This window comes from Laetiporus sulphureus, assembly GCF_001632365.1.
Source record: "Laetiporus sulphureus 93-53 unplaced genomic scaffold LAESUscaffold_49, whole genome shotgun sequence".
In the NCBI taxonomy this organism is placed as follows: Eukaryota; Fungi; Basidiomycota; class Agaricomycetes; order Polyporales; family Laetiporaceae; genus Laetiporus; species Laetiporus sulphureus.
Window position 1 is genome coordinate 254143 of NW_024468558.1, and position 25391 is coordinate 279533.

The 25391-nt window shown below is 55.4% G+C and overlaps 14 protein-coding genes across 14 annotated transcripts; 11 read left to right on the top strand and 3 right to left on the bottom strand.

Moving 5' to 3' along the window:
* The first annotated feature begins 2 nt into the window (after positions 1 to 2).
* LAESUDRAFT_706417 (chaperonin GroL) lies at positions 3 to 2287 on the top strand. Its single transcript, XM_040906626.1, has 4 exons — positions 3 to 278; positions 335 to 385; positions 447 to 507; positions 562 to 2287. The coding sequence occupies exons 1-4, from the start codon at positions 98 to 100 to the stop codon at positions 2057 to 2059; spliced, it is 1791 nt and encodes a 596-aa protein (XP_040760117.1). The 5' UTR covers positions 3 to 97; the 3' UTR covers positions 2060 to 2287.
* Positions 2288 to 2337: 50 nt separating this feature from the next.
* Positions 2338 to 3292, bottom strand: LAESUDRAFT_745109 (uncharacterized protein). Its single transcript, XM_040911350.1, has 3 exons — positions 3094 to 3292; positions 2938 to 3006; positions 2338 to 2879 (listed from the first exon to the last, which is right to left on the bottom strand). The coding sequence occupies exons 1-3, from the start codon at positions 3262 to 3264 to the stop codon at positions 2763 to 2765; spliced, it is 357 nt and encodes a 118-aa protein (XP_040760118.1). The 5' UTR covers positions 3265 to 3292; the 3' UTR covers positions 2338 to 2762.
* A 138-nt stretch (positions 3293 to 3430) lies between these two features.
* LAESUDRAFT_752253 (uncharacterized protein) lies at positions 3431 to 4456 on the top strand. Its single transcript, XM_040911717.1, has 3 exons — positions 3431 to 3471; positions 3527 to 4117; positions 4171 to 4456. Exon 2 carries the CDS (start codon positions 3704 to 3706, stop codon positions 3965 to 3967), a length of 264 nt encoding a protein of 87 aa, XP_040760119.1. The 5' UTR covers positions 3431 to 3471; positions 3527 to 3703; the 3' UTR covers positions 3968 to 4117; positions 4171 to 4456.
* Positions 4064 to 5575, top strand: LAESUDRAFT_414992 (uncharacterized protein). The gene is made up of 2 exons (XM_040902361.1): positions 4064 to 4117; positions 4171 to 5575. Exon 2 carries the CDS (start codon positions 4238 to 4240, stop codon positions 5444 to 5446), a length of 1209 nt encoding a protein of 402 aa, XP_040760120.1. The 5' UTR covers positions 4064 to 4117; positions 4171 to 4237; the 3' UTR covers positions 5447 to 5575.
* A 1488-nt stretch (positions 5576 to 7063) lies between these two features.
* On the top strand, positions 7064 to 8073 carry LAESUDRAFT_815408 (P-loop containing nucleoside triphosphate hydrolase protein; the record flags this gene model as incomplete). The annotated part of the gene is made up of 1 exon (XM_040914683.1): positions 7064 to 8073. Exon 1 carries the CDS (start codon positions 7084 to 7086, stop codon positions 8071 to 8073), a length of 990 nt encoding a protein of 329 aa, XP_040760121.1. The 5' UTR covers positions 7064 to 7083.
* Positions 8074 to 8834: 761 nt separating this feature from the next.
* LAESUDRAFT_815409 (uncharacterized protein) lies at positions 8835 to 9872 on the top strand (the record flags this gene model as incomplete). The annotated part of the gene is made up of 1 exon (XM_040914684.1): positions 8835 to 9872. Exon 1 carries the CDS (start codon positions 8874 to 8876, stop codon positions 9870 to 9872), a length of 999 nt encoding a protein of 332 aa, XP_040760122.1. The 5' UTR covers positions 8835 to 8873.
* A 1326-nt stretch (positions 9873 to 11198) lies between these two features.
* On the top strand, positions 11199 to 12628 carry LAESUDRAFT_706431 (uncharacterized protein). Its single transcript, XM_040906627.1, has 3 exons — positions 11199 to 11319; positions 11375 to 12413; positions 12470 to 12628. Exon 2 carries the CDS (start codon positions 11490 to 11492, stop codon positions 12345 to 12347), a length of 858 nt encoding a protein of 285 aa, XP_040760123.1. The 5' UTR covers positions 11199 to 11319; positions 11375 to 11489; the 3' UTR covers positions 12348 to 12413; positions 12470 to 12628.
* Positions 12629 to 13719: 1091 nt separating this feature from the next.
* Positions 13720 to 14755, top strand: LAESUDRAFT_415030 (uncharacterized protein). The gene is made up of 5 exons (XM_040902362.1): positions 13720 to 13820; positions 13892 to 13979; positions 14040 to 14233; positions 14294 to 14377; positions 14436 to 14755. The coding sequence occupies exons 1-5, from the start codon at positions 13818 to 13820 to the stop codon at positions 14592 to 14594; spliced, it is 528 nt and encodes a 175-aa protein (XP_040760124.1). The 5' UTR covers positions 13720 to 13817; the 3' UTR covers positions 14595 to 14755.
* On the top strand, positions 14756 to 16063 carry LAESUDRAFT_415031 (uncharacterized protein). The gene is made up of 2 exons (XM_040902363.1): positions 14756 to 14879; positions 14962 to 16063. The coding sequence occupies exon 2, from the start codon at positions 14998 to 15000 to the stop codon at positions 15694 to 15696; it is 699 nt and encodes a 232-aa protein (XP_040760125.1). The 5' UTR covers positions 14756 to 14879; positions 14962 to 14997; the 3' UTR covers positions 15697 to 16063.
* Positions 16064 to 16411: 348 nt separating this feature from the next.
* LAESUDRAFT_415062 (uncharacterized protein) lies at positions 16412 to 17392 on the bottom strand. Its single transcript, XM_040902366.1, has one exon. The coding sequence runs from the start codon at positions 17013 to 17015 to the stop codon at positions 16515 to 16517; it is 501 nt and encodes a 166-aa protein (XP_040760126.1). The 5' UTR covers positions 17016 to 17392; the 3' UTR covers positions 16412 to 16514.
* Positions 17393 to 18087: 695 nt separating this feature from the next.
* Positions 18088 to 19746, top strand: LAESUDRAFT_415034 (uncharacterized protein). The gene is made up of 5 exons (XM_040902364.1): positions 18088 to 18308; positions 18410 to 18798; positions 18850 to 19018; positions 19075 to 19110; positions 19179 to 19746. Exons 1-5 carry the CDS (start codon positions 18192 to 18194, stop codon positions 19521 to 19523), a joined length of 1056 nt encoding a protein of 351 aa, XP_040760127.1. The 5' UTR covers positions 18088 to 18191; the 3' UTR covers positions 19524 to 19746.
* LAESUDRAFT_415035 (uncharacterized protein) lies at positions 19747 to 21834 on the top strand. Its single transcript, XM_040902365.1, has 2 exons — positions 19747 to 21085; positions 21146 to 21834. The coding sequence occupies exons 1-2, from the start codon at positions 19970 to 19972 to the stop codon at positions 21521 to 21523; spliced, it is 1494 nt and encodes a 497-aa protein (XP_040760128.1). The 5' UTR covers positions 19747 to 19969; the 3' UTR covers positions 21524 to 21834.
* An 18-nt stretch (positions 21835 to 21852) lies between these two features.
* Positions 21853 to 23451, bottom strand: LAESUDRAFT_815413 (Di-trans-poly-cis-decaprenylcistransferase; the record flags this gene model as incomplete). The annotated part of the gene is made up of 6 exons (XM_040914685.1): positions 21853 to 22288; positions 22444 to 22564; positions 22635 to 22736; positions 22869 to 22985; positions 23041 to 23183; positions 23245 to 23451. 6 exons carry the CDS (start codon positions 23449 to 23451, stop codon positions 22145 to 22147), a joined length of 834 nt encoding a protein of 277 aa, XP_040760129.1. The 3' UTR covers positions 21853 to 22144.
* Positions 23452 to 23577: 126 nt separating this feature from the next.
* LAESUDRAFT_762954 (uncharacterized protein) lies at positions 23578 to 25022 on the top strand (the record flags this gene model as incomplete). Its single annotated transcript, XM_040913175.1, has 9 exons — positions 23578 to 23888; positions 23953 to 24028; positions 24078 to 24117; positions 24175 to 24212; positions 24266 to 24284; positions 24334 to 24373; positions 24434 to 24702; positions 24770 to 24934; positions 24988 to 25022. The coding sequence occupies 9 exons, from the start codon at positions 23578 to 23580 to the stop codon at positions 25020 to 25022; spliced, it is 993 nt and encodes a 330-aa protein (XP_040760130.1).
* Positions 25023 to 25391: the final 369 nt, after the last annotated feature.

Sequence of the window (25391 nt, forward strand, 5' to 3'; positions counted from 1 at the left end):
AGGTCCACCTGCGCTCGCCAGCATTCTGCGTGTTGCTCGCCATCCAGCCCCTTTTCCTCGTCGTCTGCCTTCGCCATTGACCGTTTTCCTGTTCAAAATGCACCATCTGTCGCAGTCATCCTCTTCTGCTCTTCGTCGCGCTGCTGTTAAGGCCGCGAAGCCGTCGTTGGCGCGCGGCGCGCACAAGGAGATCAAGTTCTCGAATGAGGGTCGCGCAAGCATCCTCAAGGGTGTTGACGTTCTCGCCGACGCCGTCAGTGTGACGTTAGGTCCTAAGGGTATGAAAAAAAACGCGTGAAACCGCGAGAATATGAGTCTGACTATTCTTTCACAGGACGCAACGTTATCATTGAGCAGGCGTTTGGAGGCCCCAAGATTACAAAGGGTAGGATCCCTCCATATTTCGTGTTTTTTTTTCCTCTCGTAGCTCATGCTGTGTTGCATAGATGGTGTCACCGTCGCAAAGGCCATTTCGCTTGAGAACAAGTTCGAGAACCTCGGTGCTCGGTAAGCTGGTTGTGCCTTACTCGTTTTTTTTCGTGTCTCACGCTTGTGAAATAGCCTTGTTCAGGACGTTGCGCAGAAGACCAACGAGATTGCCGGTGATGGCACCACGACTGCGACGGTGCTTGCTCGCGCAATCTATTCCGAGGGTGTTAAAAACGTAGCCGCCGGCTGCAACCCAATGGATCTGCGCCGCGGTTCGCAAGCTGCTGTCGACGTTGTCGTCAAGTTCCTCTCTGCGCACACGAAGACGATCACAACCACTGCTGAGATTGCTCAGGTCGCGACCATTTCCGCGAATGGCGACAGCCATGTTGGCAATATCATTGCGCAGGCCATGGAGAAGGTCGGCAAGGAGGGTGTCATCACCGTGAAGGAGGGCAAGACGACGGAAGATGAGATTGAGATCACGGAGGGTATGCGCTTTGACCGTGGCTTCATTAGCCCGTACTTCATTACGGACGTCAAGAGCCAGAAGGTCGAGTTTGAGAAGCCTCTCATCCTGCTCAGCGAGAAGAAGATCAGCGTTCTCCAGGATATTCTCCCGGCACTTGAGGCCTCCATTTCGCAAAGGCGCCCACTGCTTGTCATTGCCGAGGACGTCGACAATGAGGCGCTCGCGGCCTGCGTTGTCAACAAACTCCGTGGCCAGATCCAGGTCTGCGCTGTCAAGGCGCCCGGCTTCGGTGACAATCGCAAGTCTATCCTGGGCGATATCGCCGTCCTCACTGGTAGTACCGTTTTCACGGACGAGCTCGACATGAAGCTCGAACACATGACCGCTGATATGCTGGGCTCGACCGGTTCCGTCACAATCACGAAGGAAGACACGATCATCCTCAATGGTGAGGGCTCGAAGGACGTTATCCAGCAGCGCTGCGAGCAAATTCGCGCGCTCATTAACGACCCGACGACGAGCGACTACGACAAGACGAAGCTGCTCGAGCGTCTCGCGAAGCTCAGTGGTGGTGTCGCCGTCATCAAGGTCGGCGGCAGCAGCGAGGTCGAGGTCAGCGAGAAGAAGGACCGTTACGATGACGCGCTGAACGCCACCCGCGCTGCCGTCGAGGAGGGTATCCTCCCAGGTGGTGGTGTCGCGCTGCTCAAGGCGTCACTCGCGCTCGCGTCGAAGGCACCTGGCTCGAACGGCCCGTCGTCTGCCGACGCGAAGTCCATCCCGACGGCGAACTTTGACCAGGACCTCGGCGTGCAGATCATTAAGCGCGCGATTACGAATCCGGCGCGGACGATTCTGAGCAACGCGGGCGAGGAGGCATCTGTGATCGTCGGTAACCTGACGGCGAACTATGGTAGTCCGGACAAGTTCAACTGGGGTTACGACGCGAGCAAGGGCGAATACGTCGACATGGTGAAGGCTGGTATTGTCGACCCGCTCAAGGTCGTCAGGACCGCGCTTGTGGACGCCGCTGGTGTTGCAAGCCTGCTGACGACAAGTGAGGCGAGCATCGTCGAGGCTGAGGAGAAGCACAACGCAGCTCCGGGTGGTGCGGGTGGTATGGGCGGTATGGGTGGCATGGGCGGTATGGGCTTCTAAGCTGGCGCACTACGGCGCGGCGGTGCTGCCTCCTCCCCCTTTTCATCTCCGTGACTCTTCTGCAGACACAAAAGTATCGTGACAAAAACGTAGAGGTAATGTCGGGTTTTGTTGTCATTGTGTTCTCATCACGCACGTATCATCCCCATCTTGTTTCGTATATCTATCATTGCTATCTGTTGTATCATCTGCTAGTCGGCACTCAACTCATCAATCAACTCTCCGCTCACGTAACATTTCGTGTATCGTTTGAGGATCTCTCAATCCTCGTTTGACGTGGGTTGGAGCGAGATGCACACATCATCGTAAACCAAGGCACGTCGTACGAGCTGTATTTTGAAGACAAAAAAGCCTTGTTTACTTTCTGCAGCTAATGTTACATCTACACACTCTCCGTTCCTCGCTGTTCAACCTATCGCTACTTCCGCCTCCCTCACGATGAAGGCGGAACATATACAGCCGGTGACGTTGCATATAAACCCTTCCGATAGTCCTCGGATGACATACTACGACCGATACAGCCCGAGGATTGTCAAGACGATGTAGGTCCTTTGCCGTCCCCTGTGTCAAGCGGAGAGCACGACGACGAGCGAGCATGGCGCAGTGATTTTCCGTGTTGCCTACTGTGCGAACCTCCGTTGACAAGTACGCTCACCGGGCATGAGTTCCGGCGAGCGGCAAAAAAATAAGGAAGAGAGAATAATCAAGCCTTGTCCGCGTTAGCAGGCGGCTCGGGCGGGGGCACGCCCCATTCCGGGAGACCTTTTGGACGTGGGACGCGAATGATTTCCCAGTCGTCATCCTTGGCCGTGCTCAATCGCTGCGGGATTGATAGCGTCAGAAGGGCATAGTGAATAAACTGAAAGCACACAGCGCACATAGTATTCTTCCCTGATATCGAACTTCTTTCGGCTCTTTCTTAGGCCAAGCTCTTGCTCCTTGTTCAGCTGTGTCATGAGCATTTCGCAGCAAAATTGACCAGGAATGACGGGAGAATCAGCATTTTGAACACGATCTGCGAGCATGCTGCGTACCTGTGAGACCTTCTGGGCATGGAGGTCGTACCGCGTCTGCGTGAAGCCTTGCATGGCGAATGATGCCCCGACGATGATCATCAAGAAGGGGATGCCAAAGACAGATGGGTGCTTCCGGAGCAGTGCATGGATTGAATGTGACTTGAGAGGTCGCGAGGGGAACACGGCCATGATTGTGAATGAGGATGGCGGCTGCGGCGGTAGTGGCGCGCGACTCGAATAGGGAATAGGACGCAGCGTCAACCACGTGCCTATCCGACCAGCCCCGGTACAGATTGAATGACGTTACGGTGTCTCCGATGACGTGTTTACGTACTTCTTCATCACAGGCATACTTTGAAACAATCTAGTGGGTGCATGCTATCCCAACGAAAGCTTGTATGCATTACATTCGCATGCATTGTAAGCGAGGCAAACTCATGGACTATCATAGTTCTGGCCTCAAGGTTGGTTTGGGGTTCGAACTCATTCCACCGTATCGGTTGCGCAGAAATTTTAGGTTTGCACAGCGGACGGCGTCCGAAGTGAGGATCACTTCTCTTCTGTGGTCTGATCCACATTGCAGGGGACGGATGAATTGTTTCGTGCATGCAGCTCTGTTCGCCGTTGGATGACGAGAATGCCAGGACTTCGTTCCTTGTTTTGGAAGATACGACGTCCAAATCCAGATCCTGCCATGGTGTTTTTGATTTGTTTTTTCTCGCCTGTGCGATCAAGCGTACAACATCTTCAAGCCTCGCCTTCCACTCCGGCCGTATCGTTCTTTCACGGTGACGACTGCGATAGTGCCGTAGCGCACACGGATACCAATTTTCGCTTCGCTTCCTGCATTCGACCGGCTGTGTCATTCAAAATAACCAATTCTGTATCGTGAACGGTCCAAAGCGCCGGATCCTCGTGCAAGCGTTTACGCATGATGTAGCGTGGATGAAGATTGTCTTCACAATACAAAGGTACAAAGGGACGACGGCCACGTACCTCGCGCACTCAGCATTCTCCCTTACGTCGCTGACGACCTCTTGCAGTACGTACCTCATATCTTCCGGTCTGCTTCTGTAGTGACATCAAATATTGCAGCACTCAGTATCAACTCGACGCTCGAACCTACATTGAGCTATTGATTCATACTCTGTGATAATCAACAATGGGCAACTCTTCGTCTTCGTCTATACACCATGAACACGAGCGCCGAATGGCGGAGATGCAGGCTCGCGTCAGGGCTCAGCAGCAGGAAGCCGAGGCTGCCCGAGCGCATCAGCAGTGGCTGGAAGCCCAAAGACAGCAACAGGAGGAACAGCGGCGCATAGCCGAAGAGCAGCGCATCAGAGCAGAGGAAGAGGCTAGGCGAAGGGAGGCAGAGAGAGTCGCTGCAGAGCAGGCGAGACTTGCGGCGGAAGAGTCTGCCAGGAGAGCTCAAGAAGCGATGCGACAAGCGGAAGAGGCTAAGCGCCAGGCGGAAGAGCTCCGACGGCGCGCAGAGGAGGAGAGGCAGCGGGCAGAAGCGGAGAGGATACGGGCTGACGAGGAAGCTAGAAGGGCGCGTGCGGAGCAAGAAGCAGAGCAGCGGGCCAAAGAAGCTTCGGAGAAGGCAGCTGCGGAAGCGCAGGCAGCGCTGGAGAAAGCTGAGAAAGACTTGAGGGAGGGTATCAAGCCCATAATCGTCCCAACTCCGGAGGAGATGGAGCAGAAGAAGAGGGTCCTCCAGTATCAAGAGGGTCTTTTCCATTTCGCCATCGCCGGCGTCTCGGGCAGCGGCAAGTCGTCGCTGCTCAACGCATTCCGTGGTCTGCGCAACAGTGATCGAGGCGCTGCCGCCGCTGGCATAATCGAAACGACAAGCATCCCCACTCGATACCCCGACCCTGATCCCGAGAATCCCTTCGTGTGGTACGACATGCCCGGTGCAGGCACGTTGGATATCCCCGATTGGGTGTATTTCAACGCTCAAGGCCTCTATGTTTTTGATTGCATCATCGTTCTCTTCGACATTCGGTTCACCCAGACGGACATCGCGATCCTGAGGAATTGCGCGCGGTTCAACATTCCTGCATACGTCGTGCGTTCGAAGTCGACACAGCACGTCCAGAACCTCGCGGACGATCTGGAACAGGGCGAGAACGAAAGTGATGAGGAGTTGTTGGCGCGGGCCCGCCAGCAGTATCTCTCGGAGACTCGCGAGAGTGTGGGTCGCAATTTGGAGCTTGCGCAGCTGCCAAACCAGCGTGTCTACATTGTCGACAAAGAGATGATGGTGCAGGTGGTAAAGGAGGAGCGAAGAACGGATCTACTCGATGAATCCGAGTTGCTGCAAGATCTCAAAACGGAAACGCAGAAGAGACGATCTGCCAAGTGAGCCGATTATATACTGGATTCATGCAGAATTGCGGCATGTAGTTTCCTCGTCTGACTGGCGTCTGTTCGAGTTAACGCACAAGAAACCTGCTCCATCCTGCGTCTATCTGCGAATATATCTCTATTTCCGTTTGCGTTGTGCGTCATTTCATCGGATTTTTTATGATTGTTCCTGGTTTTCCAGGTAGGTCTTACCGGTCGCTCGGCCGCATATTATATGGTATCGTGAGGTGTGTCGCATCAGTTCATTTCAATACTTCTTGCCACGATGGGAGTACTGCGACGTTAGAACCCACGCCAGCGTGTAAATTTGTGTGCAATCTCTACTTCCGCATGGCTGCAGCTCGTTATGAAATGCGAAGACCATCATGCTGTGACGGTTAGAGGAACGCACCATCACGAGCGGTTATGGGATGTCCTGGAGGGAAAGAGCGAAGGGGATATACAAATCAGGGACCATAACCAAACGATGAGTGCATGTCTCATCTTGACATACTAGCTGAGATTTTTGTCCAAACAGGCGTTGGGCGATAGCTACGACTTAGGCATCTGTTTGCCCGCAGCGGGGCATACGTTTTGTTGAGAACTCTTCCATGTCTTATCGACGTGGGAGCACCGTGGGCTTTTGACCTAGAAGCTTTCGAAGAGCAGTATATGGTTGCCGAGAAGGGTAAGGTCCTTGCAATTTGAGACTTTGGTCGAAGGTCTCGAGTTGCAAGTCACAAGTTTTCGTGTCCTCAGCGTGAGTACGTGACGCTTGGTTGAACGGCGCCAAGTCCCGCCGTCCTTGAGCGCTTGAGCGCTCACACTAAGTGCTGTCATAGACATAGTGGACCCTCGCGCTCATCTCCCGCGCCTTTCAGCGTAGTGACGGAGGCGATGTTGCATGCCTGTAGTGAGCAAATGTTCATGAATAATTCGCAGAATTTTTGGAGGATGATTGATCAAAGCCTCATGAGGCCTCAAGGCCTCACCCCCAACTTCCGGGCCGTTGGCGATCTCGCGTCCTGAGCCGAAAAGCATGCGAGTTGCGGCTCGCAACTTGAGACTTGCCAGAAATGGACCTGATCAATCCTCCTCAGGCAACTGTGCTTGTGGCTTGAGAACCTCCCTTTCGACTTGTTCTCTCTGATTTTAGCTCGTGCAATGGTGCAAGCCAATAAAAAGTTCAAAACAGGGAGGTCCTCAGACGTTCTTGAAAGTTACTGTCTTCTTTGCTGATGGCAAGCAGATGAAATTGTCCCAAGTGGGATTTGAGTTCGCCTGACGCTGACCTGTAGACGCAAGCCCGGAGTTTCCCCCTCCCCTTCTGACAGGAATAAGGCAGCACATTCTCTTATTCCCTATGTCCCATCTATTTGATGACATGCGCCGTAGGCCATACATCAGGTTCTCGAAATTATCCGCCGCCGGCGCCTCTCTAACTCAGCGGACGTTCAACAGGAAGGTTCGCCGCAGCTGCCATGCGGATGCTCCACGTCTCATAACAGCACATCGGTTCAAGCCTCCCCTCCCTCATCGCCTCCTCTTTTTTTAGTACGTACGCAGTTTTACTGGGCCCTTTTTCGTTACCGTATTGACCAAGGTATTCCATTTCACTCAATGTTTCTGCAGAGGCTACGCCTGCACGATTTTTGAATGGGCCAACCACAGTCTCGGCCCGAGGCAGACGAGTGGGCGAGAAAGGCGATCCAACTGGCGGAGGAGTTGAAGAACAGAGCAGATGCTGACGCAAAACGGGATCGAGAGGAAAAACTGAAGGCAGAAGCGGAGAGAGATCGACTTGTGGAGTCAGTGGAAGAGGCCAAGATTGTGCAGCAGCGAGAGCCAAGGGCCCGAGAGGCCGCGGAAAGGAAAGCAGCGCAAACAAAAACGGCGTTGGAGCGTGCCGAATTGGAGCTCGAACGCCTCGATGGCGATGTCAGGCCCATCGTCGATGTTACAGTAACCGAGATCGACCAAAAGAAAATGGAATATCAGTTCAAAGAGGGCGTCTTCCACATTGCCGTTGCTGGTTGCGCGGGCAGCGGCAAGTCATCGTTGATCAATGCCCTCCGTGGTCTCAGCAATCATTCTCCTGGTGCAGCGCCAGCGGATATTACGGAGACGACGAGTGCAGTGACCCGCTACCCTGATCCTAATTCAGCGAATCGTCTTGTCTGGTACGACGTTCCAGGCACGGGAACGCTGGACGTCCCTGACTGGGAATACTTCAATGATCAAGGCCTCTACGTGTTCAATGCTATCATTGTCTTGTTCGACAGTCGCTTCACCGAGAAGGACCTCGCAATCATCAGAAATTGCGTGCGGTTCAAGATACCCATATACATCGTTCGGTCCAAGTCGAGACAGCACATTCGAAATCTCGTCGATGACATGCCACCAGTGGAAGGCGACGATGAGGCTCAGCGGCGGGTTCGGGCGCGCCAGCAGTACATCGAGGAAACTCGCGAGAAGGTGAATCATCACCTGGAGTTGGCGAGACTCCCTCGCCAGCCAGTTTACCTCGTCGACAAGCAGACGATAGTGCAAGTCGTGTCACACGCGCAACCCGAAGAGCTCATTGACGAACAGGACTTATTGCGAAGCCTGGTTACCCGTGCCAAAATCGCACTTGGAATTGCGTAAGGCCAGGTCGGTCAGCGTGCTTCATTTCGATAACAATCCCCTTTTTTGACCAGTCTGCCTCTTCAAAAGCATGCGCTGTTCTCGTGCTCGCAGATCATTGTGTCTCACAAGTCAGAATATTTCACTTTTCATGTATTCGAATCCATCTTCGTCCGTATTGCATTAAGCGCTGCCACAGTCTTGCCTTCCCGTATTCTCTGACAGTTTTGACGAGTGACAAGAGCACGGTGTTCGCAAACTCGTGATAGGCAACCGAAGAATTGCGTTGTGGCCTCTGATTCTACTTCATGCCATTGCCCTCGCAGACTTGCCATGAGTTTGGTAGACTACCTTTCGCTGTAATATGTCTCCTTCGTCGGGTCTTGACATGCGCAGAAGTGCTTGCGTCTACAAGGCCTGTTCGAGATTCCGACGGCCGCCGTCTCCTGTGCCATTAAACACCGCGGGACACCTTGCTTGCGCGGCAGAATCAGCGCTTTATTTGAACAGCGTAAGGCGCTGGTGTCCTGGCCTCTCGGCTCAGACATGTCACGCGCTGATCGATCCTTCTCGATTAGAAGGGCTTCTGCCCTTGATAATACCTGCAGGGCGGAAGATGGGCATATTTAAATAAAGGGAGCGGTCAGCAGCGTTCAACGCTCTCTCCGCTCCCCATGACTATAACTTTTTGAAGCCAGGTGAATAACGCATATCATTGGGTAGTTCGTGATACTCTCACCTTTGAATGACATTAGCTAAAGTAAACATTATAATTTATACAGGCACATAGGCATTTTTTCTGGCGAGGACACCACTTCGCGATGTCGCAAGATCAAGCTGATGCGCACTCCTTTTTGTGGAAGATAGCGGGGGATAGTCTCAAAGCAGTCGGGCGTTCGATAAAAGGCCGTTTTACTTCGATTTTGATGTCCATAAATGCCCAAGACAAGATACCATCGGAAGTAACAACGACTGGCCACGAAAGGCTCATCGACGACGACGTCCGAGGAGTAGGTTCGGAGATTGACCAAACGAGACCGTGCACAGAAGCTTCGCGGAGCATCGCTGCCTCGCGAGAGAGCCCCCGAATTGTCGGGCTGGCCGTCTCTGCAGATGAAAGGGAGAGGAAGAAAAGAGAACTGAAATACGAAGAAGGTTTCTTCCATTGTGCTGTCGCTGGCGTACCGGGTAGCGGCAAATCTTCCTTACTGAACGCCCTCCGGGGATTACGCAACAACGAATTGGGCTCGGCCCCAACTGGCATCATGGAAAAGACCAGTGTGACCATACGCTACGTCGACCAGAACACCGCTATGCATCTCCCATTCGCCTGGTATGACATTCCAGGTGCGGGCTCGCTCACTGTCCCAGAGTGGACGTACTTCAAGGACCAGGGCATGTACATCTTCGATGCCGTTATCGTCCTCGTCGACACGCGCTTCACGGAGACGGACATCGCCATCCTCAGGAACTGCAAATTGTACAGGATCCCTGCCTTCATCGTCCGCTCCAAGGCAAACCAGCACATTCGGAATATCGTCGACGATCTAGCGCGACAGGAAGACGAGTCTGACTCGCAGATATGGGAGCGAGCACGACAGCATTTCATTCGGAGAACCAAGGAGAACATTAGAAGGAATCTCGAGGGCGCACAGCTACCCCCCATGAAGGTGTACATCGTTGACAAGGAGCCGATGGTGCAGATTGTCATGGATTGGGATCATTCGACGGAAACGAAGCCGAGCGGACTCATCCATGAAGAAGAACTTTGGCTCGATCTGGTAAAGGAAGCCGGCGATAAAAGTCGATTGATCAAGTAAAACACGCATATGTTTGTATGGAGGATGCCTTCTTCGCGTTCCAAAATGTTCTGTGGGTACTCATGGACTCGTCGGCGCCCGGTATGTTCTCATCCGTGTGTTTGCTGCTATTCCAGATGCTCTAGATTCCGATTTCTATGCTTTTATTTTTGCTAGCATTACTTGCGCGTGGTCCTGTTTCGATCATTGATCGAAAGTCTCAGAAAATTATATAGTCCATCTCTTTGTCCGTCCGTCCATCTTTCGTTACGCTGTCGCTTGATGATTTTAAGCATGAAAGTCGTGCATGGCTGTCTATGGCTTGAGACTACGCTGAGATATAAGCAGATGAGCTGTACTGCACCGTAAATCCGGGCAATGTCGTGGTGGGATAGGCCGGACGTGGGATGTCCTGGCCCCGCACTGCCAGCGGCGTCCTGGGGCCTGAGACCTGAGATGTTTCGAACAAAGAGCGCAAGAAATGTCCGCCTCGGCGCAAATTGCGCGACGGATCGCAGAACAGGAGCAGATCTAGTCAAAGGCCCAGAGGGAGAGGGTGGATGGGGAGAAAGTGTAGACAACTCGTGGGTACTAGCGAGAGAGAAGATGAGAGTCGCAGAACAAGATGCTCGTGGCTGCGTCACGCATCTCGTCCTGTGACATGCCGTCACAACCCATAGCATAGCATAGCATTGATGACGCGTAGTACACTACGTGGGGAAAAGTTGTGAACGATTGATATATAAAACGCGAACAATGGTCGACTGGTCCTCCAGTTTGTCGCAATCACTACGGTTCAAAATCGGAAGTGCGCTACACGTGTCGCTTATCCTCTAAGCGAGCCGCATCCAGTGGCACTCGATGCCACTCGGACTAGCAATTTCAGTTTCGCGGGGCGACGGGCCCAACGCACGCAAACGGTCGACAATGAAGTTTCCGTCCAAATCCGGCTAGAAACCTTCCTGATAAGGGATTCCATCGGATCGGACGATCGGCCACGAGGTGATCCGTTCCTTTTCTCGGCGCTAAATGCCACTCCCCTCTCTACTTCAGCCACTCATCGCGGTCACCATCGATGCAGTCGCCTGCGCGTATAAATCCTGCCAGTGTGCCAGCCATGTCCAGCCATGGATTTTCGCTTTCCATAGCGAGCTCACGCTATGTCCTCTTTACCCGTCCTCCGCGCGGCGTTCTATGCTCATCGCTATGGTTTGTTCGCGGAGAATCACGGTTCGGAGGAGCAACAGGTTGAAAGTCAGGGAATCTGTCCAGCTGCAATATTTTCTCCTGCGATATCTCGTGCATCACCGGCTTGCTCCAAATCCAGCTCAGGTTCTGGTGTTGATGCGCGGTCAGGGTCTAGTGATCGCTCGGACACCAGTTCAGATTCTAGCTCTGAATCGGGCACTGGTGTAGCTCAAGAGGATGAACAGGTACGAGAAAAATCAGCTGAATGCTGTCCAGCAGGGTATGTGAGATTATTGGTTCAGTTTCGTCCATGTCCTAATCACTGTTGACCTCAGCTCTGGAGAGCATGCCATAAGTGAAAACGATCCTGTGAACGTTGCTGCCATCAACGCTTCGCAAGCAGAATTAATCTCTTCTAGTGGGACGTGCACCTCTGAATCGTCTACTCGTATGCCTATGCGCTCAAGAGGTCCATCCCCTTTGGCGGTCCCCACTCAGCAAGACTTTGTGCACAGAGTCAGCCATCGACGTGCCGCAGTGCGACTTCGTCAATGTCTCCAAGAGTCTGATTCGGAAGACGAGAAAATCAAGGAAGAAAGTGATGATGAGTTTCTCCCGACTTTGCGTACGACACCACGCAAGAAACATTTCCAGCCTTATCCTCGTACTCCATCTTCGAACCGGGACCTCATAATGCCTCCGAACTCTTCCACATCGTCACCTCCGAAAACGCCTCGTAGGTCCAGAAACGTGACGTCTTCGCCTCAGAAAACACCTCGCCGGTCCACCAAGCTGGTGTATAGTTTCTCCTCAGCGTCCGCATCGTCATCGTCATCCCTATCCTCGCTAACATCGCTCTCGTCCTCTCCCTCCAAACCATCCTCATCTCCGAGTTCACCCAACTCCCCGAAGCGTCTCGCGCCTCCACGCAACGCACAGATCGCACTCTCGCCCGAACAGCTCTCCGCCGCCCGCACCCGCGTCGAGTCCTCCCGCTCCCCGAAGTGTCCCGTCGCCTGCGGGTTCGTGCAGAAACGTTTCCGCCCACAGGACATGCTCCGGCACGTCGAGACGCACCTGCGCGCGAGCAAGGGCGGGTCCGCGTCGCAGTGGGTATGCCGTGGTGTGCCTGAGGCGCAGGCGGCGCGATATCTCGTGAAGAATTATGATTATCCGAATGTGTGGAAGGGGGTGCGGATGGTGGGTGGGTGTATGGGTGGGTTTAGCCGTAGGGATGCGCTTGCGAGACATCTGAAAAACAACAAACAGTTGTGTGTTGGGGATTTCAAGTACCTGGGCTCCGATTAGGCGGTGTGTGATGGGTTAACAGCACATGAGTGAGCGGAATATGCCATCTGCAATTATGCCTATGACGTAAGCCTTCTAATTTGCTCTTAGCTCTCTCCGATTTGATCTCAATATATGATCAGCTTGTATGAAACCTGCATCGACTTATGGATCCCTCATGTCTTGCCTATGTACACCACACCCTCATGGTATATGCACAATTTCTATGCAATTTCTCATCGCCTTCTGTGCATTGATTTGTCCCAAAGACACTTGCCTGCCCCATGTAAAGTATACCGAACGAACATTTTTGATTGCGGTTGGCTGAAGCGCCCGTACAATCCCAAGTACTATCACGATTCCCGGTAGGAGGTTTTCCATTATCCATGCGTTCATCCTTGTCTACGTCGAAATAGAAGAACGCTTGCTACTTCGCTGACACGTATTGATGCGCCATGCCAGCAGTTGTCCCGGTGAGGTTGCACCTCCTCCCGATCCGCGACCAATATTCCACACGGTCCACGCGGTGAGCAACGTGCATCAACGCCCGTACTTCCCATCCATTGGATAGGTGCGTGTCTTCTTTGATACTCTACCTAGCCGGCCTTAGAATTTGTCCCCTTGTCAACAGTAGGTCCACTCGAGCCATATCATGGAAGAACATGCGTATGATCTCAAGCTCTCAAGGTTCCCATGAGCATACACATTAACAGAGCCTCCCAGGACCTGGACAGTGGGCCGTGAGCGCCTCGACCCGCACGTGGTACCCAACGACTCGACTCGCAGGCTTCATTCACCTCCCCGCTAACACCGTATCAAGACTGCCCATGGGCGTATGGACCCGCATCTCAGGGCCGCTGGCGCATCGCGACGCCAGATTGGCACGGCGAGATTCAGGACTCGCAATGAGATGCGGATCTCAGCACCTGGCTGCGAGATCCGCGGACTGGAGTTACGTTACTTGATTTATTTTAATGCGCGCGGGCTCTGGTCTGGCTCTGGCTCTGGCCTGAGTGTCGAGGAGCGTCGAGGTCGGGTGGGCGTCTGGGCGAGCTGTTATGTTATGAGAGCATCTGGGGCGGTGCAGCGGGCGACCTTTGCTTTTCTCCCTTTGCTCTCATGCTGGGCTTCTGTGAAATCCTTGCGGCTCTGTGAAATCCTTGCGGCTCTGTGATATGCCCTGGGCTTGGAGGCGTGTGTGGAGTAAGGCGCTTCGTTGGGTTGTACTTTCGCTGGCGTCGTGCCCTGAGACTCTTATTTAAGATACAAGGAAAGTTTGGAAGATGTAGCGCGGTCCGTCCTTCCCAGTAGAACGTGCGAGCGATTGTTTCCCGTCGTTCCTTGTCCCCGCCATGTTTGACCGCTCCTTATGCAGGATACCGACACCTTGTCCCACTCAGATGCAGAAACTCAACGGCTGCGCCATCGACGACGGATGCTCACGCAAGAGCTGCCATGCCATGAAACGATACAGACGCAGAGCCACGGTGGATGGTGCGGATCATGCATTTCACAGATGCGATATCCCACGGAACATCACAGCTCACTGGCAGTGTACGATTTAGACTGAAATAAGGCTATCTGTGCGGCGACCAATGTTGTCTATCGAAGGACGGGCTGTCGGTGTCGCTCGCCGAGCCAATTTGGACCAAAGTAAGTACGATATCATGTTTGATCGCGAAACCACCTCGTTAATCATTGCATGCCGTACAGTTACTGTTGCTCGTTTATGCTCAGTCAGATACGCTTTCAAATGCTGTGCCGAGATCTATCGGCATCACTATGTACGCGTCTGGGAACCGAACACTTGGTGCCGACTAGCTGTCCAATCGCCAGCCAACGCGCGATTGTATGTTGTGTTGAAGTTGGCCATCATACGTATCTTTTCCAATCTATCTATGCCAGAGGTACGCGCTCTCACGATACTAATCTAATGCGCTAACACATTGTTCCTTAAAACCCTGCAGGATTCCGCAGCTGGAGCGCCGCAGCGCATGGCGAGCGAGGAGGACACTGCGACGAACTACACGAACCACCTTGTCGCGTACATGGTGAGCATCCACCGTCATTGAACATGTTGCCGTGCAGCTCTTTATTGCGACTCCAAAGTACCCAAGACAACGCCCGCCAGCCACACACCTCGCGTTGATCATGCCTCTTGGCGACCCCCAAGCGCTCCCAGTAACTATCTGGGCCAACCGCATCACAGGATCGGACGTCTTACATGCACAAACAAGCAAGGCACGCCCTTGCACTGACCGGAATTGAACCGCCAAACGTTCCTCCGTCATCGTCATCATCATCGCACCGCACGCCACCACGCGATCGCTAAAGTCACATTCGCTTCGCACGTCAAATTCGTACATGCACATGCACAAGTAGAAGACAGGAGCGCGAGGAGATCGGCGGTGGGGAGTGGTAGAAGAGAATGTGGAGGATACGGCTCAGCGCTCAGCCCTGTGATCGCAAGGAGCGCCTCAGTCCGTCCGCGCCCATCGCACCGCACACGGATACGGAACAAGACCCACTTGCAACGTCTGAGGATGAAGGTAGGTACGTAAGTAGGGGTGACGGGCAGAGGCAACCCGCTCTCCTGTTCGCGAAGTCCTTATCGTTATCCATCTGCATTCTGCAGCGGTCCTGGAAATCGCGCAGCTGCAGCTGGCACGTCATGCGCCTCGGAGTGGCCGGACCTCCTGACCGGGCATGCGTAACTACACGCGCCGTCCTACCGGGTGGTGACACACCCGCAGTGGCAGTGGCACGCGCAATTGGTAGGAGGAGGATGAGAGAAGGTTCGAATGCTTCGAAGGAAACCGCGAAGCCGCTCCACAGACCCTGGAAGTTGGACTTCAGGATGAACTCGAAAAGAGGAGATTCTTCCTGCACACGGACGTGCGCTGAAGATGCGAAAAGGATCCTTCGACTCGAAAGGCGGCTCCATAGCGAATGGAGCGTATCCCTTCCTCAGACCTTCGGGCCTCAGGCCCTCAAACAGCGACCTCTGGCTCTGGATGAACCTGGTCAGACTCCAGCGAGCGACGAGCGTGCCAATTCCAAGCACCAGACACGATGGGGTTCCTCCACCGCACTTCCACTTCCACTTCGCACTCAATACTCAATACCCGTCCATCGAGGCTTCGAAGCTTCGAGGTCCGAGGCTGCCGGCAGGGTCCGTCCAGAGTCCGAGCTTCGCGAGCCCCACAGGAGCACACACGCACAACGTCACCGCGTCGCCATTCTGAAGGTGCGAGGGCACGTTCGTTCTCGGGCAAGGTCCGCACCGGACTCCGTAGCCGCAGGAAGCGATCATGCGCCCGTGGCGAGTAGAGCGGCCGCATTCGGGGCAGTCCATCCAACTGAGATCTGAACGCTGGTATGCAGAAGATCAGAAATCCAATTGTGATAACAGCTCAACCTCAGCACTAGTAGTACTCAGCGCGCAGACCAGGAGTCCCGGATGGTGCACGCACGGTACCGGTGTTCCGTCCCAGCTCGGAGAACTTCACGCTACACGCCTCGATCGCGCGGTCGCACTCCATACAGGCCGCAGTTTCCCCGCAATTAATGTGCAACGCCTCACCCAGAACACGAAATTGAGCGGAACATGCCGAGCGAGCGATGTTCTGCTGCGTCCTTACGCCACGCGCTCTGCCGGCCGGCGTGCAAGTCTGTTTTCTTGCCTAATGGAGGGAGGGTGGAATGCGGTGCGACGCGTGTCGTGGTTATCATTGTGGCTTGATGGGATGCTGACGATCGATCGACTGGTCGACGCACAGTGTTAGCAGGCGATGCACCGATAGTCTCTCCATTGCACGCAAGGATAAACTGTACCATCCAGACCAGACCACCAGGGTCCCAGGATCCCACACGCCGTCCTACCAGCACCCAACCAGTCCGAGTCTGGAACCCGGCGACCCATGGGCTGCCCTCCCACCCGGCGGTCTCGATCGCATCGCATCGCATACGTCTATCACTCATAGAGTGCGTGTGATCTCATCCTCGAGTCGAACCGGTGACGACACTCTTCATTATGCGTTATGAGCCATATGGCGATGGGCGAAGATCGATGAGGATACAGGCGAGTGCAATGGGTCGGCGACCTGTACTTCGATACCCGACTTCTGATAGCCTGCATGCTTGGATGTGCGCCGTTGGAGAGCTAGATGCCAGTCTCGCAAGCCTTCGCTACCCGCGGGTATTGAAGCTCAAGAACTGGCAAGTATCCGTGCCAACGTCGCCCTCGCACTCATCATGCATCATGACCAAGTGCTCCCACTCCCACCACCACTTGATCTCGCAACTTCCCATGCAACCCCGCACGCTCCGGATCCAGACCCTCACGCATATATGCGCGCGATCGGGATGACGACGCTTCCATTGAGATAAGCTAACACGGTCCCGCGATCGACGTGGGCTCGACGGCTCTCGAGAGTCTGGCCCGCGCCCACAGGTGCTAAAGTGCGATCCTGTGTTATGGTTACGCAGAACGGAAGCTTTTTGATTGGCTCCTGCGCAGGTGGCGGGGGCTGCAGAGGCCAAAGGTGGGTCAGTCGGTGGCACCTTAGGAGGGTCCGATGATGGTTTGCGTGGATTTCGGATTGAATGCATGTCGATGCAACTGGTGGCAGTCGGAGTCGGAGGAGAGGCTTGATGCGTGGATGACCGAAAGAGGCGAACGCTGATCATTGCAGAGACGCCTCCGGTGACAGGTCCGGGTCTGGACCGGCGCTTGGTGTGTGTACTGGATTAGACAGACCGCCACTACAAGAATAGATGGGTGGTACAATACACGGACGACCCGACGCTCGTTCGCTGAGGTACGCGAAGCAACGCAAGAGCCGTCCAGAACGCACCCGTTCTTCGACAGTGAGCACAAGCTGGCGGCTCAGCCATAGCGAAATCCCTCGCGCACGACGCAGGATTTCTCCACTCGCTATTCAGGAGCATCTCGCGCGCGACGCAATGACGATATCCAAGTCGGACGATGGACATCGCATCACGACAGGAGGCGAATTTGTTTGTGCGAAGAGCGATGACGCGTGCGCGTGCGGGAATTTGTAGTGGCGTGAGCCAGGCGCGTCCGTGCGCTCACATGACGCACTCGAATTTGTAGTGGGCGGAGTTTCCGTTGTTGGTGGTGGTGTGCGGGCTGGCAGCAGCACTGGCGAAAGTCAATCGTGAGCGTGAATGGAGTTGCGCGGCTCGGAGGAGGGTCTGGGCTGGGTTGTGGGAGGTGGTTGTGTGCGGTCTGGGGCGAGGCTCGGGTTGCTGGCTGTGGCGAGGAGTAATGCGGCGCGGACCGGGGCGCCGGCGCGGCCGTGTGCCGGGAGATTGGCGCCATGGCGCTCGAGTTAGCGGAGGAAGGCGACGAGAACGGTCTGGACAGGCGTCGGGACCGAGCGTACGATGCTCGTCTGTGATGTAACTGGTATGTACGATAATGTTGCTCGGTAGGCGACGGACGGAGAGTGCGAAGGGCACGGACCGAGCAACGTGGTGTGCACGTGGCGATCCAATATGGGCCAAAGGGCGGGAAATGTCTGAAATGTTGGGCGGCCACTCGGGAGTTGGGACGGATCGATCTGGCGGAGTGGAGAGGGATCTGTGGAAGGCGGGAGAGTACCTGCTCAATCGCCGTGGCCCAGGCACATAGGCTGTCAGCCACAGCACGGTCCAGACCCTCCTGCGGGCGAGCAGATGGGTCTAGACCAGTCGCCTTTTCTGATCCGCAGACGCTCGTCGCTGCGATCCCTGCGCTCCCGCGGACGCGGGCTGCAACGACGGCGTCGATGAGGTCGATAGTGCCCTCGGAGGGCAGGGGACGGCGAGGGGAGGGCGTGCGTCGGGGAAATACCAATATCGATGGAGCAAAAAAGGGGAATTCCGGAGAGGATATGGGAGGGGGCGTGGGAGTATTTACGTATTTGGCGGAGAGGGACGATTGCATATAGACTTGCTCTGAAATCTGCACGCCAACAAGCACCTGGCCCCCGCGGTCGATCCTATCCTCCACTCCCCTCAGCCTCGATCTCCCGCCTAAAATGGACCAGTCTAGTCAGTATCAGCAGCAGCGCCAGCAGCTCTTCCAGTCCCCCCAACTCCCCCCGCCCTCCTCCCTCCACCTCTCCTCCTTCGCCCGCAACAACACCCTCCCCCCCATCTCCCACCTCCCCTCGAATGCACGATACCCCCCGCCCACCTACCCACACCCCTCGCTCTCCAACACCGCAGCTCAGCTCCCGCCCCCGCCCCTCGCCTCTTCGTCTACACTCCCCTGGCCCTCGCGCACCAGCAGCTCGCGCGACGAGCTCTCTCCACCACTACGACCCCTGTCTGACTCGAGGCCAGCTAAACGCATGGAGCGCGAAGACCGGCAACCAGCTCCGGCTCCACAGCAGGAGCACGCCGTCAAGCATGAGGGCGAGGACGGCATGCCATCCACAAGCGATTTTGTCAAGAAGCTGTACAAGTGAGTACCCGTGACACGCTCTGGTTGATTCCTAAGCATATATGCGATCAGGATGCTCGAGGACACGTCGTGGTCGCACGTCGTTTCGTGGGGCCCTCAGGGCGACTGCTTTGTCGTCAAGGACATGAACGAGTTCACAAAGTCCATCCTGCCCCGCATGTTCAAGCACTCCAACTTTGCATCCTTCGTCCGACAGCTGAACAAGTACGACTTTCACAAGGTGCGCGCGATCCTTGCCTTTGTCTCCGACGCGTTCCTGACGGCGCTCCCACGTAGGTGAAGAACTCCGATGACAATCAGTTCGGCGAACACGTGTGTACCAGCGCCTCGCGCATTCTAACCTCCGAACGCTCCATGCTAATATCCTCCGTGCTTCGCAGAGTTGGACGTTCCGGCATCCCGACTTCCATGTAGACCGGCGAGATGCGCTCGAGAACATCAAGCGCAAGGTGCCGGCCGCGCGCAAATCCAACGCGCGCAATCCGTCTTCGCCCTCTCCGCCCAACGCGACCGTCGAAGCGCTACAGGCGCAACTCGAACGGCTCACGCGCGACCAGGAGGAGCTCGTCGCACACGTGCGCAACCTCGAGACCAACTACCAGAACGTGCTCGGCGAGATGGTCAACTTCCAGCGCAACATGGCGCAGCAGGACGGGTTGATGCAGAACTTGATACAGTACTTTTTGCAGCTCGAGAATGGTGGGGGATCATTTAATAGTACATGAGCGAAACCGGACACTAAGCGATCCTCTCTTCTTCCCCCTTTTTTTTTACATGTTGCCCGCATTGCACACTATGTTGTATCACAAATCTCTCTCGCTCTCGCTCTCGCTGTCGCAATATTTCCTCTCGACTCGATAATCCAAATCATCGCCCTAATCAAAAAAACGAAACTTCACTTCTTCCGGACCCGAAATCAATCGCTCGCTGGAAAACGCCAAACCTTGATGACACCGCGGTCTCGCCCCGCCTGGCCCCGCCCGTGCGTCCATAACATCCACTCTCACTCTCTGTCTGTCTGGAACCGCCCTCCGTAATGTTCCCATCATCATCATGAACCCACCGCGGTCCAGGCAAAGTCAAGGCAGAAGAGCTCTCGGCCTCGAACAACCCCGGCGGCGGTGCGTTCCAGGACGCGAACCCTTTCCTCCCTGCGACCGAGGCCCAACGCATGATGGGCGCTTACCCCGACGGCGACGTCGCGCGCGCGTCCCTCGCGCAGATGAACGAGATCTCGCGACGTGCCGAGGTCGCGGGGATGTCCTTTGCCCCGCCCGCTGCGGGCGCCAACAACGCTGGCGCGGGCAGTGGGAACGCGGGGGCGTCGAGCTCGAGAGGCGCACAGACCCCCGCGGGGAGCATGTCGAGGATCATGGCCGCTGCGGCGGGTTTGGGCGGCGACGCGCCTGTGCGCCCCATGTCCCGTCAGGATGCGCTCGCTAGGATTGAGGAGCTATCACGCCAGCGGCCCGCATCAGCTCAAGGCCAGGGTCAAACCCAGGGGACGACCTCACAGACTGGCGCGTCCACCTCCACGGGCACCTCCTCTGAGACGACGGGCTTTGACCCCGACGCGTTCCTGCTCGGCGCAGGCGCGGTCGGGGCCTATGGCCAGCAGAGCCTGTCGCATGAGGGCTTGCAGGTGTTCACGGTGGGCCACCTGATGCCGAAGAGCACGCTCGAGGACGAGAACGGGAATTGGGCGATGGACGCGAACATGCTTAACCAGGTCGTGATGCCCACGCCGCAGGGCATGGGCGGCGACCCTGAGCAGGAGGACGAGGGGAGCCCGAAGGGCCCGTACTCGCTTGGTGCGGCTGCGGCTGCGGCTGCTGCATCGAGCAGCGCGGCGCCTGCGTTTGGCGAGGCGGGCCCGAGCACGCGTCCTGGGAGCGCACAGAAGCTGCGCGTGCGGCGGAGCACGTACGTCCCCGGGTGGGCGGTCCCGCCCCGCGTGCTGCTGGTGGACGACGACGCGGTGTCGCGGCGGCTCTCGAGCAAGTTTTTGCAGGTGTTTGGGTGCACGATCGACGTGGCTGTGGACGGCGTCGGCGCGGTGAACAAGATGAATTTGGAAAAGTATGATTTGGTGTTGATGGATATCGTGATGCCCAAGTTGGACGGTGTGAGCGCGACGTCGCTCATTCGCCAGTTTGACCATATGACGCCGATCATTTCGATGACGAGCAATTCGAAGCCGAATGAGATTATCAAGTATTATTCGTCCGGGATGAATGATATTCTGCCGAAGCCGTTCACGAAGGATGGGCTCTTGGAGATGCTCGAGGTCGGTTTTCTCGTTCTTCGGTGTGTATGCGGTGCTGATGGCGTTGTGGTGATTTTTTAGAAACACCTTATGCACCTCAAGGTCATCCAGACGATGCAAAAAGTCCCACGCAGCGTGGGCATCCCACCGCTCTCGGACCCCAACTTTGACCAGGCGCTCACTTTGCAGGTCAACGCCGCCGCGGCGAACAGCGGCGGGCTCGGGCTCACTCCGCTCGGCGAGGACGACGGGAAGATCAACCCGCTTGCGGGGATGGGCCTCACGGATGAGCAGTATACGCTTATACTGCAGAATCTGGTGAATGGCGAGTCGTTCATGGGGATTGGGTCGCTTGATGGTGGGATGGAGGCTGTGGGCGTTACGGGCGGCAAGCGGCCCCTTGATGATGCGTCGGATGGGCGGGATCCGAAGCGCAGTCGGTTTGAAGTGGTCGAGTGAGCCGGCCGTGCTCCGTGCGTCTTAGAGGAGATTTGGAGAGCGCCGCTGTCGCGGACGCGTTAAGTTATTGTTGATTGTGGACCATGACGTTGTCAAGATGAAAATGAACGCCCCCTTTCCCTATCCTACCCGTACATGCCTGCATGCATGCGTGCGAGCCAAAGTCCACCCCGCTCCCTTTCCCTTGCCTTTCATGCACCCTCCCTGTATTGGTCAAGTTACCCGAGGTCTACGGATACGCGCCTCACATCATGTTATGATACTATCACGCTATGCCCATGCTCGATCTGTCCACTGTCAGACGCACGCCATGTCTCATCTTTGTAATGGTCCTTGTATCATTAGTTCCGTGTATAGTAGCCTTAATCGCAGGGAATAAATAGCCGTGTCTACGGTATTAGAATTTAGACGTGGACGAGCGGTTTCTTCCGAGTGAGTGATGGATAAGATTGAATGCGATGCTACGGTGCTACGGTACATGCATATGGCGGATGTCATGGTGCAGTCGGCAGGATCCGCGGGGCCGTGCGTATGATGCATGACTCCTCCCTCCTCCCACGACATTCGGAAGACCGAAAGGAGAGATTGCGTTGTGCCCGTGTCAGTGCCTGTCATGGTATGCTATGACGACGAGGGGGAAAGCGACGGCTGTTGCGATTGCGACCAGACCTTGCGCTGGTAGTCTAGGAGGATGGGGACAAAGTCCCACAGACCAAAGTCGGGCCAGTATGTAGAAGAGAATTGCAGTTGGGTGTCTTCGCAGCACTGCGTGCCGAACGGAAGTTCGCACGAAGTACGGAGTACGGAGCGCGCAGCACGGAGCCGATGCAAATTACGGGCAGGCGCGGGGTGAACGTGAGAGAAAGGCGGATGGGTGAGGTTCGCGGGAGAACAGACGCGGATGTGTGTGGGGTGCTTACCTGCCAGAGGAGGTAGTCGCTCAGACGCTTGACGCCGGAGGTGCGAACTAGGATGTCGAGCGGTGGGCTGCGTGCAAGGGAGGTCTTGAGGTGAGCGTCGATGTCGGATTCGGTGATCTCTCTGTGGGGTGAGGGACGGACAGTTAGTAAGGAGATGGGCAAGCGGTTGGTGAAGTGAGGTGAGGACGTACGGGTGGGCGGTAGGGTCCTGTAGGGCGTCTTGGACGGCTGATGATACGGCAGCTGTGATGTCGTCTCGCGCGCCGTAGGGCATGCAGATGTTCAGGATAGCACTGCGAGCGAGGGAAGTTATTGTGTTAGCGGATTGTACACGTTGTGTTTCTGCGACAAGCGCTCCGTGATGACACGTAGAACATCTTATCACGGATGGTTGATGTAGAGGAACAAGGACTGAGCGTACTCACCGGTCGTTATGTCGCGTCATCTCCTCTGCTTTGCGCACAGCGAGCTGGACTCGCGGCGGGAGCAGCTCGGTCTTGCCGAGCACGTTCAAGCGCACGCCGAATTCGTCCAGTAGCTCTCTGCGTGGCTACTTAATACACACGACTGTTGAGGGAAAAGACGTAGACCACTTGCCCATGTTGACACATTTCAAGCAGTTTCTCTTCTGCGAGATTCATGAGGGCTTGCACTTCCTCCGGGGTGCGCTTGAAGTTCTCCAAAGCAAACGCGTATACCGATACACATCGCACGTTCAGGCGCATGCATATCTTCAGCACCTGAACACACAACTCCTCACGTCAGCGCACGAAACACAGTCCCATAGCCCATAGAACGTACGCGTCGCAACGCGAGGAACCCATCGGAATGTCCCTCGAAAACGCGTTTATTGTGCATCCGCGCATAGCGGCGATTTCCGTCCATGACAAAGGCGACATGCCTGGGGACCGGCCCTGCTGCGAGTACGGTGAGAAGGGCATCCTGGGCCTTGTCGGACGCGGTGTCTGCGAGCCAGCTGCAGTAGCGCGAAATGAGCTGGAATACCATGTCGTGGGAAATATTGCCTCTTGCGCGCACAACTTTGAACCCAGCGGCACTCGCGCGGCGCGTCCTGTGTTGTGGCCTTTCCTTCTCTCTCTCTCTTTCTGTGGTACACAGTCCGCGCAACAGGACATGCCGAAAAGAAAGGCTGTCGAGGACGAGCACGACGCACTGGTGCCTCCGCGTCCTGCACGATCGCGTCCGTCGCATTCAAGCGGCTACACCTACTCGTCCAGCCACACCGCCGCGTACCCGACCGCGAACGTGGCATCTTCCTCATCTCATCCCATCGCGTGTGGTGATTTGGACATCGCGCCTCCGAAGAAGAAGGCAAGGAAGAAGAAGGATTCTGATGCATCGCCGGTGGAGAAGCGCGGGGCTATGTTCAGGAAGAAATGCCTGAAGAGCATCCTCGAAAGGTTTGATAGGGTCATGAGGCAAAGGTGAGTGTTCCTTGTGTGTCTGACGCATTTCATGTGCTAAAGCTTTCATTGAATCTTATAACAGATTCTATATGGTCGATAGACGTAGGAATGATGACGAACTCAAGGAGGAGTTCAGTGTACTCGGCTCGACCGGGAACGTAAGTCGGCGTCACTTTTCACATTTGCAGTGATGATGTATCCGCGTAGGTGTACACTGTGACCATTGACAGAAAGCCCTCGTGCGACTGTAAGCATGGCTTGCGCTTCACTTGCGACATGTTACTGATCCGCGCTACATTGGCAGGCCCAGACGCAAAGAAGGGTAATCACTGCAAGCACATCGTAAGGCCGAATCCTTGTATTGAGCTATTCTGAGGTCTCATAATTCGTTCTAGATCTTTATTTTTCTTAAAGGTACAGCACTTGTCCCACTTATGCTCTATCGGGACTCACCCGACACCAGTGCTGCAAGTGACACCACAGTCCGGTTTTTGGTATCAGAAGTAGGCATCACCTTTTAACTACACCCACCCGCTCTTACCTCTCGCATTTCCTCACAATAGAGCCCTGCTCACCTCCGAGCTTCAACACATCTTCACCCACGCACCGCCCTCTCCAGCAGCCGTCACCAACGCCCGCGCACAAAAAGCCTTCGCCGTCGCCACCGGCAAAGCGTCCCCCAGCTCCGCCGACCAGAACCCGAAAAAGCGAATCCCGGGCGAGGAAGATGACTGTCCCATCTGCTACGACAAAATGCACGGCACGGCAGAGGCGAAGCTCGAGTTCTGTGAGGAATGCGGGAACGCGCTGCACAAGGAGTGTTTCCAGCAGTGTGCGTGTCGCTCCTCTTTCCGTTGCTCTTTCGCTTGGGATTTTTGTTGACCCTGGTGGTTTTATAGGGGCGGCGACGGCTCGTCAGCACCAGAAGGAGCTGACATGCGTGTTCTGCCGGGCAAAGTGGGTCATCGCAGGTGCAGCGGCAGGCACCTCCGCCGATGCAGCTGAGGGGTATATCAACCTAGGCAGCGTTGCAGGAATGAGTCCTGTCCGCGACACCAGTACTTGTGAGTCTCCACTGCTTTCTTGTACAGATCGACATGATCTGATTGAGCAGCAGATCATAATAGGTATTGGCGGGGCAAGAGACGTTAAGGTTACCTGTCATGATCTCCTGTTCTTGATTCGTATGTCTCATTTCTCATACAATTACATAAGAGTACTGTAAAATATCAAAGTGATGGTCGATCCGAGTGATGAGTGGAATTGACGTGACACTGATCATACATGGGAGACAATGCATGCATACATCCTGTAACGATCAGTAGGTCCTTGCGTTGCTCCAGTCGTGAGCCATGACACATACCCATACATTATGACATGAGGAGGCGGGGAAAAACGCGAGTGGACGAAACGAAGACGGATACGCGAGAAATGGACAAACGTTAATGGACGAGGGGATAGAAAGCGAGGGATGGGATAGACATAACATAACGGACACATCGTAACGTAGTATAATCGTCA

Bases quoted from the DNA above. Each gene is read 5' to 3' on its own strand.
- LAESUDRAFT_706417 (XM_040906626.1), top strand. From the start codon at position 98: ATGCACCATCTGTCGCAGTCATCCTCTTCTGCTCTTCGTCGCGCTGCT. The intron at 386-446 runs GTAGGATCCCTC...TGTGTTGCATAG, and splicing joins AGGCCCCAAGATTACAAAGG to ATGGTGTCACCGTCGCAAAG. The intron at 508-561 runs GTAAGCTGGTTG...CTTGTGAAATAG, and splicing joins TTCGAGAACCTCGGTGCTCG to CCTTGTTCAGGACGTTGCGC.
- LAESUDRAFT_745109 (XM_040911350.1), bottom strand. From the start codon at position 3,264: ATGGCCGTGTTCCCCTCGCGACCTCTCAAGTCACATTCAATCCATGCA. The intron at 3,007-3,093 runs GTACGCAGCATG...CTCATGACACAG, and splicing joins ATGCCCAGAAGGTCTCACAG to CTGAACAAGGAGCAAGAGCT. The intron at 2,880-2,937 runs GTGCGCTGTGTG...TCAATCCCGCAG, and splicing joins ATATCAGGGAAGAATACTAT to CGATTGAGCACGGCCAAGGA.
- LAESUDRAFT_752253 (XM_040911717.1), top strand. From the start codon at position 3,704: ATGACGAGAATGCCAGGACTTCGTTCCTTGTTTTGGAAGATACGACGT.
- LAESUDRAFT_414992 (XM_040902361.1), top strand. From the start codon at position 4,238: ATGGGCAACTCTTCGTCTTCGTCTATACACCATGAACACGAGCGCCGA.
- LAESUDRAFT_706431 (XM_040906627.1), top strand. From the start codon at position 11,490: ATGCCTATGCGCTCAAGAGGTCCATCCCCTTTGGCGGTCCCCACTCAG.
- LAESUDRAFT_415030 (XM_040902362.1), top strand. The intron at 13,980-14,039 runs GTAAGTACGATA...CATGCCGTACAG, and splicing joins CCGAGCCAATTTGGACCAAA to TTACTGTTGCTCGTTTATGC. The intron at 14,234-14,293 runs GTACGCGCTCTC...AAAACCCTGCAG, and splicing joins CCAATCTATCTATGCCAGAG to GATTCCGCAGCTGGAGCGCC.
- LAESUDRAFT_415031 (XM_040902363.1), top strand. From the start codon at position 14,998: ATGCGCCTCGGAGTGGCCGGACCTCCTGACCGGGCATGCGTAACTACA.
- LAESUDRAFT_415062 (XM_040902366.1), bottom strand. From the start codon at position 17,015: ATGATCAGCGTTCGCCTCTTTCGGTCATCCACGCATCAAGCCTCTCCT.
- LAESUDRAFT_415034 (XM_040902364.1), top strand. From the start codon at position 18,192: ATGGAGCAAAAAAGGGGAATTCCGGAGAGGATATGGGAGGGGGCGTGG. The intron at 18,309-18,409 runs GCACCTGGCCCC...CAGCGCCAGCAG, and splicing joins TGAAATCTGCACGCCAACAA to CTCTTCCAGTCCCCCCAACT. The intron at 19,019-19,074 runs GTGCGCGCGATC...GCTCCCACGTAG, and splicing joins ACAAGTACGACTTTCACAAG to GTGAAGAACTCCGATGACAA.
- LAESUDRAFT_415035 (XM_040902365.1), top strand. From the start codon at position 19,970: ATGATGGGCGCTTACCCCGACGGCGACGTCGCGCGCGCGTCCCTCGCG. The intron at 21,086-21,145 runs GTCGGTTTTCTC...GTGATTTTTTAG, and splicing joins GGCTCTTGGAGATGCTCGAG to AAACACCTTATGCACCTCAA.